The sequence below is a fragment of the Stegastes partitus genome, unplaced genomic scaffold (genome assembly GCF_000690725.1).
Source record: "Stegastes partitus isolate 25-593 unplaced genomic scaffold, Stegastes_partitus-1.0.2 Scaffold788, whole genome shotgun sequence".
Classification (NCBI taxonomy): Eukaryota; Metazoa; Chordata; class Actinopteri; family Pomacentridae; genus Stegastes; species Stegastes partitus.
The window spans coordinates 138,126-151,221 of record NW_007578519.1 but is presented as its reverse complement, the minus strand read 5'-3'; the positions used below and the strand labels follow the sequence as shown (position 1 = coordinate 151,221).

Below are 13,096 nucleotides of genomic sequence, written 5' to 3'. Positions count from 1 at the left end.
ACGGGCTGGAGAGGAGCACAGTGTCCTGACAAGAGCTGGAAAATTGCGTAACTGTGATAAATGCCACGTACCTATTCTGGGTTCTTCACAACATTCAATAATTTACATACAAATTATTTAATTCCAGGGTTTTATTCTCCTACTTGTGGCCCGTTTCATTATTTGCACTAGTTTGTATTCCCCTTTTAGAATCTGTTATCAGCTCCTCCATAATCCAAATATCTATGAGGTACTGATGAATTCATGGTCTACTATGAGCTATGTAAATCAAATAAAATAGCTCAATTTAAATTATTATAATTGTTGACTGTGCTGGGTGGACGGATGAATGGGCCGGAGGGAGCATGTTGGGGATCAGAAGGGGATTTAATAGCAGAACAACGCGGTCTTTGTGCGGGCTTTAATCCGGCCTGTACCCCCTTCTCCGCCTCTCGGTGGCTCCAGCTCTGACTCCACACTCAGCCAGCGTCGCCCAATTAATTGAAGGAGGCCAATTTTTTATTTTTATTTTTTTTAATTGTTCACAACAATCAAAGGTACTTCTTGGAACAGACTCGGACCAGATGAGATTTGGTTCCTTTAGACCATCAGCCACTCGAGCTGCATAAAATTGTCAAGGGCCTTTATGAACAAGAAATATTTAAAAGTCTTTTTTTATTCTTTTTGTTTTAATTGTCGCCTTTTGTTTAAATCTATCTGTAGCCCATGTTGGATACGTATCAACAAGTGTCTGCTGCTGCAACCAAATGTGCCTCTAATGGACTTTAAACAAATGTAAATATAAAGATGCATTCGATAAACAGTGCAACTCTGCAAGGAGAACTTTTTTTTTTATTTTTTTGCAAAATGACAAACCAAAGCACATCAGGCTCATCATGAATACATGATGAATAAATATGTGTGGGCGTTTGCAAAAGTGCGGCCCAGAGAGAGAGAGAGAGAGAGAGAGAGAGAGAGAGAGAGAAAGAGAGGGAGAGAGAGAGAGAGGGGGAAGAGAGAGAGAGAGGGAGGGCTCTGAGTGTCTACTTGGGTAAGAAGTTACTTCTAATTAGCCAGTCTCTTCTCGCTCGCCTCACTTGTCCACCCTGCAGACCCGCATCCTCTCCTCAGGGACCAGGGACCGCCAAAGGCCTCCACTCTTTCCACCACCCATCGCACCGCAGAGGAACTTGCTGCTTTTTTGGCACATTTCACCTGGCGACGCAGGTGCGCAGCGCAATTACGCACGACTTTTGCTGGAGAATCTTGTTTTATAGCACGAGTCTTGTTCAGTCAGTCGGTACCACTTTTAATGTGGTATCTTCGTTTGTAGTCTTGGGTTGATTTGAGTTGTTGTTTTGACTCTTATTTGAATAGAGGAAGCATAAAATACGCACCCAGTCCTTCGGTGTGCTGTGATTTTACGCGTGTGGTGACAACAGGTGTAAAGGCGCACCGCGGTTACTTGTGCGGTTAGAACCACAGGTGCCTGGCTCCGCAGCACTTAGTCAGAGCACCAAGAAGGAGAAGGCCAGCCGAGCAAATCAAAAACAACAACTAAGTGACAAACAACCCAGGAAAAAGAAATTACAGCGGGAGGAGTGAGAGAGGACAAAACGAGAGAGCGAGAGAGAGAGAGAGAGAGAGAGAGAGACAGAGAGAGAGAGAGAGACACCCCCTGGAGACTAGTTAGGAGACCCGGCCCCCGGTCTGAGAGAAGGAGAGAGAGAGTGAGGGAGTGAGGGAGTGTTTTAAAGCCGGCAGGAGGCATGATGTCCTACATTAAGCAACCCCATTACGCCGTGAACGGGTTAACGCTGTCCGGCCCGGGCATGGATCTGCTCCACACCGCCGCCGTTGGATATCCCAGTGAGTACAAACCTTTGACATCTGACTGTATTTTTATTTTTTTAAACATGTTTAGACATGTCCTTTCATTATTGTTTCAAGTGGAAAAAAACAAAACATGTTCTAATTTGCTAATAGTGAAGGAATTCTCAAAAACAAAACAGTGTCTATCTTTTGCGTAAAATCAGTTTTTAAAAACAAACAAACCAAACAATGACATGTCGTTTTGTTCAAATGCATCAGGCAGGTTAAGCTTTATGTGTATGAATATATGTCTTTGATTCTTCAGCTATCACAACATGTGTTCACTTGACCTATAAGTTCAGCGGATTATAGAGTCAAAAAACAATGAAAATGTGTGTGAATGGAAACGCAGCCTGTTCTCACACAGAATTAAAACTCCAATCTGTTGCTCTTATCGTGTAACCTATTTACAGAAGGACAGTCTTTGTATTTCATTTTGTGCCATCATGTTTTTTTCTTACATGAATACACACTTATATTGTCTGGATGTTCTGATCAGCATCTGTCATCTCCGAGAGGAGAGTTTGAATGAAATGATGCCGAGGTTTGGCACTGATCACAGGAGGCGTGTTACGAAGCTCGGCCTCCTTGTGGCAGAGTAGGAGTTTGAATCAACCAAGTCTGAAGAACGTTTTTTAAAATTCAGAATCTGGGATATGGAGTCAATTTCGTTTCGTCGTTTTCAATATTTCGATTTGAACAATCATATTTAGGAAATAGAAAACCGAAACAGCTGTTTGTCTCAGTTTATTCGATCCACTGAAGACGTTGTTTGTCTTTACAGCACATTTGTCCAGAATTATGGCAGGAGATGAAAACGATCGACTAAAATTAATTAGACTCCGCGTCATGTTTTTGAAACCCGGTTCTGTTTATTAATCTCATTCTCTGCCTGCTCGTTCATGTGGTTTATTTATGCTGAAGATCTAAGACAAAGCACTAAAATCATTTACTTGGTTCCGACACGATAATTAATGTATTTTTATGTGGCATTTTTAGTGAAGTACATTAACGATATTGTGTTAAACTTCGTACTATTTCCAATCATTCGTTGTGTTAAATTTATAGAATTAATTGTTGAATGTTTTAAATGTTCAAACCCACACAGATAAATAACATTTACAGCTTTAGGCCTTTAGTAACATTTTTTTTCTGCAGAATCTTTTAAATATAATTAAAACAAGGGATTCATAATAATAATAATATTAATAATCATCTTTTTACAGGCACCCCACGTAAACAGCGTCGGGAACGCACCACCTTTACGCGCGCGCAGCTGGACATCCTGGAGGCTCTGTTTGCCAAAACTCGGTACCCAGACATCTTCATGAGGGAGGAGGTGGCCCTGAAGATCAACCTGCCCGAGTCTAGAGTCCAGGTAGCACATCACACTGTGTTGTATTTCAGATTCAGAGTATTAGAGCAAAGATGTGTCTGACTCTGAATCTGTGAGTTTGTGACAGAACCAGCAGCTCTCACATCTCTGGTGTTTACTTGTTGCTGATGTTTGACCTCTTCCTCTCTGATGCACCCTAAAGGTTTGGTTCAAGAACCGTCGTGCCAAGTGCCGCCAGCAGCAGCAGCAGAGCACAGGCCAGTCCAAACCCCGGCCCCCTAAGAAGAAGGCCTCCCCTGCTCGCGAGGCCAACACCGAGGCCAGTGCCAACCCCACCAATGGACCCTACAGCCCTCCACCCCCTCCTCCAGGCACCGCCATCACCCCCAGCTCCAGCTCTGCCAGTGCCACGGTGTCCATCTGGAGCCCAGCCTCCATCTCTCCGCTGCCAGACCCCCTGTCTGCCTCCACCACCCCCTGCATGCAGCGCACCACCACCTACCCCATGACCTACACCCAGGCCCCAGCCTACAGCCAGAGCTATGCAGGCTCCTCCTCCTACTTCACTGGCCTGGACTGTAGCTCCTACCTGTCTCCAATGCACCCGCAGCTGTCGGGCACCGGCGGAGCCCTGAGCCCCATCACGGCCTCCTCTATGGGTGGGCCCCTCAGCCAGTCCCCCGCCTCGCTCTCCTCCCAGGGCTACACAGCCGCCTCACTGGGCTTCGGGGCCGTCGACTGTCTAGACTACAAAGACCAAGCTGCCTGGAAGCTCAATTTCAATGCCGCTGACTGTCTGGACTACAAAGACCAGAACTCCTGGAAGTTCCAGGTCTTGTAAATAACAGGGAGGGGGATGTGGGGAGGAAGGGAGGTGGGGAACAAGTGAGAAATCCAACAGAATCAATGTAGGGTGAAAACCCCCAGATTACTTTTGGTGTGTTTTAGAAGAAAGGAAGAGAACTTGGGACCCAGAAATCTATTAATCATATCAGTCGAAGAACGAATCAGATGAAATATTTTCTTCATTTTTGTTTGTTTCAGAAAAAAACGTGTGTGGAGGTAAACTGGTCTGTTGATGCTCGACTCGTAACAAACAGATGACAGAAGTGTTTGAAGCAGCACAGAAATCAGCCTCGAAATCAAGGAACAGCCACAAAAAGACAGAAAGAAAGAAAAACTGATAAATGTACAAAAAAATCAGATTAGTGAGAAAGAACAAAAGCTTTAATTCTGCTGCTCAGTGGATCAGAAGGTCAGAACCAGAGAATTTTCAGTGAACTTGCAAAACAAAGGAGGCCACTAGTCACATGCTTCCCTTTAAGTGATGAATCTGTACATTTGGTTTGATTGGTAGAACTCTGATTTGGACCAAATTAGACGCAGAGCTTATATGCAAGTTGCCACAGCACAACAGCAGTTTTACCTTCAGCCACCTACAAGTTGTCTGCATGACCGACAGCCTTGAAATAGTCGTGTTAAAGCACAAGAACTGACGAGAGCCCAAGCTTATGTAATTTGTTCCTTTTAGACTTTGTCTTGTATTTTCTGTGATGTATTTTTCTTTTGCAATGCTGCTTTGTTTTTTTGAGACAAACATCTCAGCTGACCCACACCGACACCTGACAGAAGTGTCTTTACAGGGTGGCCACTAATTCAAAAAAGACTAGCAGACACAAGCTGATGGTTCCCAGTAGCCTCTACGATGCTGACCCTCTGCAGCCTGCGTGTGGAGTGGGTCGCTGCAGTACAAACCTGTTGCCTTCGAGCATGGTTGTAATCATTAGCAGAATGGCTCGTGCATTGTTAGTTTAATAGGATCACTTCCACACTATCTGGGCAACAATGGCCCCACTGTGGCCGAGTAATGTCCCCCCCCCGCCCACTTCATCTCACAGTAGCTGCATGGGGTAAGCAGATTGTCGAAGCAGTTCTTGAACTTTGTCGTTAACTTCTATCTGCTGACGAGCTGCTCCGGCGAGGTGTCTTGACAGGAGAGAAGGCTGCACCAGAGAAAGGGAAGGGACGGAGCCGCCGGGCAGCCGCCCCTTTGCACAGAGAGTCGGGTGCCTCTCTCAGCTCCGACCTGTAAACATGTGATGGGTTCCACTTTATGTGTTCGATGTTTCGTTTGATTTTTTTTTTTTTTTGTATTAGACTTAAACAATATTATGTTTCTTTTAAAAATTTGTGAATTCGTTGAAGTAAAAAATTGTGGTAATTTGTTTTGAAGTTGATATTATTATCAGTATTATTGCTATCATCATTAATATTATGTCTTCAGCTGACATGGACATTGCTAATATACTTATTTTGTTGTTGTTTTGTAAATATTAAAACTTGAAAATGCAATCATGTCTGGTATCAGCCGTGTGTTGTTACGCAGGCACTCCACCCAACAGACTCTCTCTTTCTCGTTTATTTTTTTTTTTCTAATTTCTAGAAAACTGCCAACTTTTTATTTTTTCTGTTTATATTTTTCTGCTTCTTCTTCTTCTTCTTTTTTTTTCAAACTCAGGGGTTTATCCAATAGAAGTAGCAGTAATAGGACACAATGCTATTTATGCTTCTTAATCATTTACTGTACTTTTATCTTTTGCATATAATCTTCTCTGCTTATTTTTCTGACATGAATTATTTTGTATGTTTCATTTGTCTCCTGTGTTTGACCGGTCTCACCGCTACCACGCTAGAGAGCTACGATGTTTCTGAGACATTAAACGACTTCATTAAAGCTCTGGGCTCACTGTGATTTGATTGTTCCAAGTGTTGAATCAAGGCAGAGTTACACCTTCAAATTCTCTGCCTTTTAGGGCGGCAACAGAAGAAAAGAAAGTGTGGGACGGACGCAGACAGAGGAGAGATTGCTCGTCGGTTTCTGGGAGCGTTCCACTAATCCATACAGGAGGTTCAGTGGGTATAAGGCAGAGATGAGAGGGAGCAGGGCAGAGAGAACAGAAAACAGATTAGAACTAACCATAATACTGAGTCCCACTGCTCCGCCAGTCCCAAAGTGAAGTACCAGAGATGGGCAGATTATTTTGGATTGCTGGATGTTTCTGTGTGTTCCTGCCACCGATAGGCCAGCGGGTCAGCTCCACAGGGGTTGTGGGAAATGCACTGGATGAAAGGTTTTAGGCGTGCTATGAGCTCATGTGTCGAGATGATAGCTGGAAGCGGGGCTGTGGGTCCTTGTACGGCAGTCACACAACGCACCTATGAGAAGAAAACATTTAAGCTGTATTACAATAACGTTAAAAGGTTTGTTCCTGCCTCCCTGCTGCTCAGGAGTGGAGCGTAAAGGACGGCTGAAAACAAACAGAACTAGTACAAACGAGGCCACAGTCTTAAGTCAGTTCTTTGTGGACAATATATTATAGATAGAAAGACCATTAACAAGTGTAGACTGGCCTTGATCATCTGGATAAATCAAGTAAATGTGTTGTTTGTGGAGAAAAGAACGTGATGAACTGACCGTTAGATGGACCAGTGGGGAAGAGGCCCAGCTTTATGAGAGCTGCAATAAAAACATTTATTGTTGTGCATAATGATAGGAATATCTAAATAAATGTCAGGATTCATCCAGAGGAGCTTTAATGCAACAGTTTCCTAATATTCCACCGTATCAACCTGAAACTTGTGCGTAACAGCTGACACCTGTGCAGAAGAACACATTATTCACCGTCTGATCCCGCGTTAATGAAATTACCGCTGCTCCACGTGCGTAAGGACGCACATCACCTTTAATTTAAACGAGCCCTTCTGCTGCCATGTGACTCTGCAGGTAATTATTAAAGTCAAAGGGAATAATCAAAGTCACAGGCAGCTCTGGGCAGCAAACGCACATCAGTAAGTTTACTAATGTTTCTGCGAAATGTAAAATCACATTTAGTTTCTAGTGTGAAGAAGAACCTGAAGCGATAGAAGCCACTGCGCTTCCTCTAGAAAGTAATGCTACCGTGGGTCAAACATCCTCCCTCTTCCTCTGACACTCCACGGTAAGTTCTGCTCTGGTGCTTTGGGAACAGACGGTTCAGCTTTAGACATTCAGGGCAGAGAGTCAACAGTGACCTCCAGGACCTGGAAGGGACCAAAGCGTTGGCCACGAGCTCACAGACTGATACTAAACACAAGCAAGACGCACGAGTTGTTTCTTTCAGCTTTTTAGAGGAATCTGATATTTGGGCAATTGCCAATATTACTGAGAACAAATTTTGATGTTTCATGGAAACTACTAAGCGCATGCTCTGAGTTAAATGTTGTATAGTACTCTTCAAAACAAGAGGGACTGCAATAATGTGAATATAATGTGTGTATATATATATATATATACAAATTGGGGCTGCAAGGTGGCTCAGTGGTTAGCACCGTTGCCTCACGTCCCAGTGAGGACACCCGGGATCTTCCTGCATGGAGTCTCCATGTTCTCCCCGTGCAGCGTGGGTTCTCTCCAGGTTCTCCGGCTTCCTCCCACAGTCCACAAACATGCTGAGGTTAATTGGTGATTCTAAATTGTCCGTAGGTGTGAATGTGAGTGTGCTTGGTTGTCTGTCTCTAAGTGTAGCCCTGTGATAGACTGGTTACCTGTCCAGGTGAACCTGCCTTCACCCTGAGTCAGCTGGGATAGACTCCAGCCCCCCACGACCCTAGTGAGGATGAAGGTGTAGAGATGATGGATGGATGGATGGACAGTACAAATTTAACTTGTCATTAACGTCAGTACAAAACTGAATAATATAAGACAATGTAAATGACAAGACTAAAAAGCTACTCTCTCACATTAACATTAACTCGTCACCAGACTTGCCAGTTGCTGCAGCTGATTTTCAGGTTCTGTGTGTTTGCTGTGATGCCAGCGCTGACACGTCACTCAGTCGCTCCACTGAAATATCTCAGCAGCCATCACACAGACTGTCACATGCAGACATTCAGAGTCCTCAGAAGATGAATCCTGTTGACTTTTGGGACCACAGCTGGCACCACGATGAGGTTCAGACCTGTGGTTCTGAACTTTGTCTTCTAGTGCCATTAGGCCCAAGTTCTATTCCCTTTGTGTAAAAGAAACCTGCAGTGAAATGAATGAAATCATTCACAGCGTACAAACACACCAGACTAAGAGGGTTAGCATTGTTGACATGCTAGCATGCTGATGTCAGCAGTTACTAAACCTCAAAGCACCACTGTGTCCAGCTACAGGCTGCACATTCTTAGTTTTGTTCTTAGTCTTCTTGAGCTCTCTTCCTTCTCAGATGTTTTATAATAACTCAGATTATGAAGCATTCTTGCATGTTTGCACCTGCGTATCTTGCAAGTTTAAGGATGCTTGGCGATGCTCTTCACTCTGTAAACTACGATTTGCTTACAGCAGCAGGGCTGCACCCATTATTAGACTTCATCTACTTCCACTATATCAGCAGGGTTACTGGGCCTGGCTGGTTGTTGTACTTTATCCCTCAGGCTGCCCAGTAACAGGGAAGACTTCTGGCTGGGATTTAGCCTGAGAACACCTCAGCCTCACAGTGACACAGCGTTACACCGGCTGGCCCAAAAGCTCATTAACAAAGTGCAGCAGACTACAGTCACTAACTGGGTTCATGGAGTGTTCACTTACACTGCTGGATGTAAAATGAATAGATAGATAGATAGATAGATAGATAGATAGATAGATAGATAGATAGATAGATAGATAGATAGATAGATAGATAGATAGATAGATGGATGGATGGATGGATGGATGGATGGATGGATGGATGGATGGATAGATAGATGGATGGATGGATGGATGGATGGATGGATGGATGGACCCCCTCCTGTGCTCTGCAGGCGGTGTGCTCCTGTAATCCTCCAGCAGCAGCATATGGACGTGAAGCACAGAGACACAGACACAGATACACTCAGGACTTAGAAATATGATTCATTTCTTTCCTCTCTCTAATCCCCTGCAAACAAGCTGGTGGCCGGCCTGCTCTGGAGGCACACTGTAATCATGCCACAGGCTGCTGCTGCCAGAGCGGACCGGCCTCCCCATCATCCCTTCCTCCCTTCTTCCTCCTCCTCCTCCCTCCCTCCTGCCTGCATGCAGTCCAATTTCCTCTTAATCGATTCCTAATCCCAACGCCACCGAGCATACATGTGCCGAGCGCACGCCCAAACACACACACACACATATTCTGGCACACGCATATGCACAGACGTGGAAGCACTCAGTCATCAAACACTCATTTAAAGAAGCACACACACACACACACACACACACACACACACACATGCATACACAACCTCATAAACACTTTTTGTTTTTTTTGCTGCTTGGTCAGAATAAAACAAAATGAAGGAATTTAACTCCAGAGAGATGATCATTTTTAAAGCAGAGGAAAAATCTTTTGTACTGTTGGAACGGGACAGTCAGATGAACAACACAAGTCTGGTGTTGTTCAGCAGATGATGTATTATGAGGCCTTAACAAGACGGGGCCTCATTCATCCCAGTAAAAGCTGCTCAAAAACAATATTCATGACCTCTTCCTGACACCAGAGGATTTTTCTCTTGTGTTGTGTTTACAATCTTTTATTGCTCTTTCATGCTTTAACAGTGAAGCCACATGGATATGAGGCCTGAAGGCATCACGTCTTTGTCTGCTTGTTTTATTATGTTTCACTAACAAAGATCAATCCATGATACAGTCGTCTTCAGATGTATTCCTACCATCCCACTGAAGAATAAAACAAACAGCCGTCACTGAAAGAAGCTGAAATTGACAAAAGTAGTAATAAATTTAAAAAAAATTATGAAAATCATGACATTGCTTTTGAATTGTGATTTAACTGAAATATATATTTTTTTAAAACAAAAAACAAAACAAGCAAACAAGCATGATGGGACCTGTAAACTAGTATTTAGCTGAACAACCCTTTGAGCCAATCACTGCCATCAGTTTTCTAATTTTTATGGGACTTTGTTTTTCTTTTTTTTTCAATTATTCTTTTCAACCACATTTCAAAAGCAACATCTTATTTCACAAAATTATAATTTATCAAATTTTTATTTATTATTGCTTTTTTCAGTTTCTAGTTGTTTGAGTGACTGTTGTGAATTTTGCCTTTTCTTTAATGGTGAATAAATCTGAGGACGACTGTAGATGAGAAGTGGTTTGTTAACTGGCCGGATCGAGACAAAAGTCTTCAGTCGTGGAGGAGGACAGGGAGCGAGGACACTTATAAAGGAAACTGATAAGAACCAGTGTTTCCTTTCCAGTGCACCTAAACGGCACAGAAAGATGAGTCACATGATCATAATAACTTCATTCAACCTTAAAGCTACTTAGATAGAATAGAATGCCTTTATTGTCACTATACACATGTACAATGAGATTAAGAGCAGCTCCTTCAGTGCAATATAGAATAAAGTACAAAATAAAGAGAAAAAAAAATAGAAGAGATTTAAGTATAAAGTGAGATAAGTTATATACTTAAAAGACAAAGAAGTGAAATCTCAAAAAGCCTTTCTCAGCTCTAATGATGGGGAAACTATGTGCCGTAACCACTTACTGTAATAAAATATATAGCACAGCCTTTCCAGAATAACATTAATCGATGATTAATTGTCAGAGTCGGTAATAAAGGACTCTTCATATGTCGTTTAGCTCAACGCTGAACACAGTAAAAACACTCAAATCCATATCAAACCTGCTTCAAAATTCCCTGAAATTATCTTCACATTGATTATAAATGTAAAAAAAAAAAAAGTCATATTTTGCGGCAGTCGTTCAGTAATATTTGTGTGTGTGCAGTAATGCTGCTAAATCACACATTACTGCCCAGTGTAAGTAGGTGTGAGTGATCTGCAGCCAGTGGTGGTAACAGGATCAGTATTACACTATGAATGGATCAACCAGCCACTGTCAACCTCAGCATACACTTCTGCTCAGGGCTTTACTGCAGATTACAACTTAACACCTAGTTAATATCACTAATAGTAAAAGTCAGAGTTTAGAGCCACAGATTAATGATATGTTTCACTGGAGCAGTCGTCTGGATTAGGGGAGCTCCTGGCGTCGGGTGCTGGTTCCAGAATCGTGGAACCTGAGGCGACAGGTGGCATCCCTGTTGTACCTGCGATCACCTGTTGATGCCTGTGCCTCGTTGTCTTATGTTGTAGGAACAAACACTGTGCTCAAAGGCATTTATTTTAAATATTAGTTGCAAGAAGGCTGCTAAAAATGACTCAAGCTCACACCAAACCTTTTCTTCCATCTGTAAACTTGAACCAGAGTTCTTATATTTTTAGCCTTCTGCCTCTGCGGTCTACCTTTGCCTCCATCATGCCATCTTCCTCCATCTTCCTCTTCCTCCATGCCACCTCTCCCAGTGTGCCCCCTCGTTCTCTGCGCTCCACCTCTTCTTGCAGTTTGTTATTCTTGCTGATCTAATTTAGAGAATGTCCCAAATCCTCTTAGTGTCCTGCTCCCTCAGCGCAACACTAAGTGAATTAGACAGGATTACTGTCTCCCCTCTTCCTCCTCCTACTCCTCCTCTTCCTTCTCGTCCTCCTCTTCCTCTCCATCCTCGCCGTCACTCTCTCCTCATCATCTCTCCACTTGTATGTCCATCTTTCTCTGGACATTTTCTCTTTTCATCAGCAGGATTAAGGCCTTCTCCCTCTCCAGATGACAAATTGGTTCCAATGTTCCCCCCTCCGCCCGGTGACAGATGCTCTCGCAGGCCCAGTGCATCATGGGACATAAAGTATCGTTAATTAAACTTTGACCTCTTGCAAATAAAAATAGAAAAAAACCCTGACATAACACTGATGAAGTCCACCAAACATCAGCATGTGGAACCGGTGCAGGGAGAGGAACTGTAAGGAAACGCTGAGTTAACGTAGACGCTGCCTCTTACTGCATTCCAGCTTTCAGTTAGTAATAATCCCTTAAAAAGAGCAACGTTAGAACGACGTTCTCTCACCTGTGTGACCTCTGCTCTGAGCGTAGGTGGACAGAAGGCTGGAGGAACCCCAGATCCAGTCCCAGTCTGATGCCAGTGGGATGTAGTCTAATCTGCAGTCTGGCTCGCTCAGGTTCACCCTGACCTGCAGGTGCAGAGTCAATTAGGGCCTGTTTACCAGGACAAACACACTGCCACACTGCTGAACGGTGCCAGGTGCTTTTTGTTTTTCAAAAAGGTCGTCTGGAAAGTGCTGGACTGACCAAAGCTCTGCGCAGTTTTTCTTTAACTTCCTGTTGTCCATTCAATTCAATTCAATTCAATTCAATTCAATTCAATTCAATTTTATTTGTACAGTGCAGTTTACAACATGTGCCATCACATAGTGCTTAACAAGGTACAGACCTTACAAGTTTAAACAGAGAACCCAACAATCCAAAGTAGCCTCTGGACTTCCTCTGAGCAAGCGGTTGGCAACGGTGGGAAGGAACCGACCCCCCCAAGGGAGGAAAAAATCCTCTGACAGAACCAGGCGCAGGGAAGACGGCCATCTGCCTCGACTGGTTGGGTGAGAGTGGGGATGGGTGAAGTTAAACAGGATAGCAGATGGAGTGTAGCAATAGAACAGAACAATAAATATGAGTATAAGTATTTTGGGGGTCGGTGAGGCCAGCGGCTGGAGGTCGGGGACGTGAAGCTCCGGATCCAGAGACGTCCGCAGGGAGAACAAACACAGGACCTCGGGGGAAACATGTTGTCCAAATGCGTTTCTCTCTTTCTTGCTTTATTTTGGAGTGAGCCAGTCCAGTCTCCAGTTAGTCCAGATCGTTGCCGCCTGTCTGCTAACTGGAGCACGAAAGCGGGAGCGCATCACATCCATCCTGGCCTCCCTCCACTGGCTGCCTGTGCACTTTAGGGTTCATGTTAAGATTCTTTTATTAGGGTCCGAGCACTCCAGTGCAAGGAC

The 13,096-nt window shown here is 43.8% G+C and overlaps 1 protein-coding gene across 2 annotated transcripts; it reads left to right on the top strand.

Annotated features, from left to right (window-relative positions):
- The first annotated feature begins 1,709 nt into the window (after positions 1-1,709).
- LOC103364872 (homeobox protein otx5-like) lies at positions 1,710-4,028 on the top strand. Of its 2 annotated transcripts, none has more exons than XM_008292153.1 (3): positions 1,710-1,848; positions 3,078-3,229; positions 3,390-4,028. In XM_008292153.1, exons 1-3 carry the CDS (start codon positions 1,749-1,751, stop codon positions 4,026-4,028), a joined length of 891 nt encoding a protein of 296 aa, XP_008290375.1. In that variant the 5' UTR covers positions 1,710-1,748. The 2 variants fall into 2 exon arrangements, with proteins under 2 accessions (XP_008290375.1, XP_008290374.1); XM_008292152.1 differs by having other exon boundaries at positions 1,710-1,875.
- The last annotated feature ends 9,068 nt before the right edge of the window (positions 4,029-13,096 follow it).

What these genes read in the sequence shown, in the direction of transcription:
- LOC103364872 (XM_008292152.1), top strand. Translation starts at nt 1,749, where the DNA reads ATGATGTCCTACATTAAGCAACCCCATTACGCCGTGAACGGGTTAACG. An exon ending in CAAACCTTTGACATCTGACT is followed by an intron (nt 1,876 to 3,077) that starts GTATTTTTATTT and finishes ATCTTTTTACAG; the next exon opens with GCACCCCACGTAAACAGCGT. An exon ending in TGCCCGAGTCTAGAGTCCAG is followed by an intron (nt 3,230 to 3,389) that starts GTAGCACATCAC and finishes TGCACCCTAAAG; the next exon opens with GTTTGGTTCAAGAACCGTCG.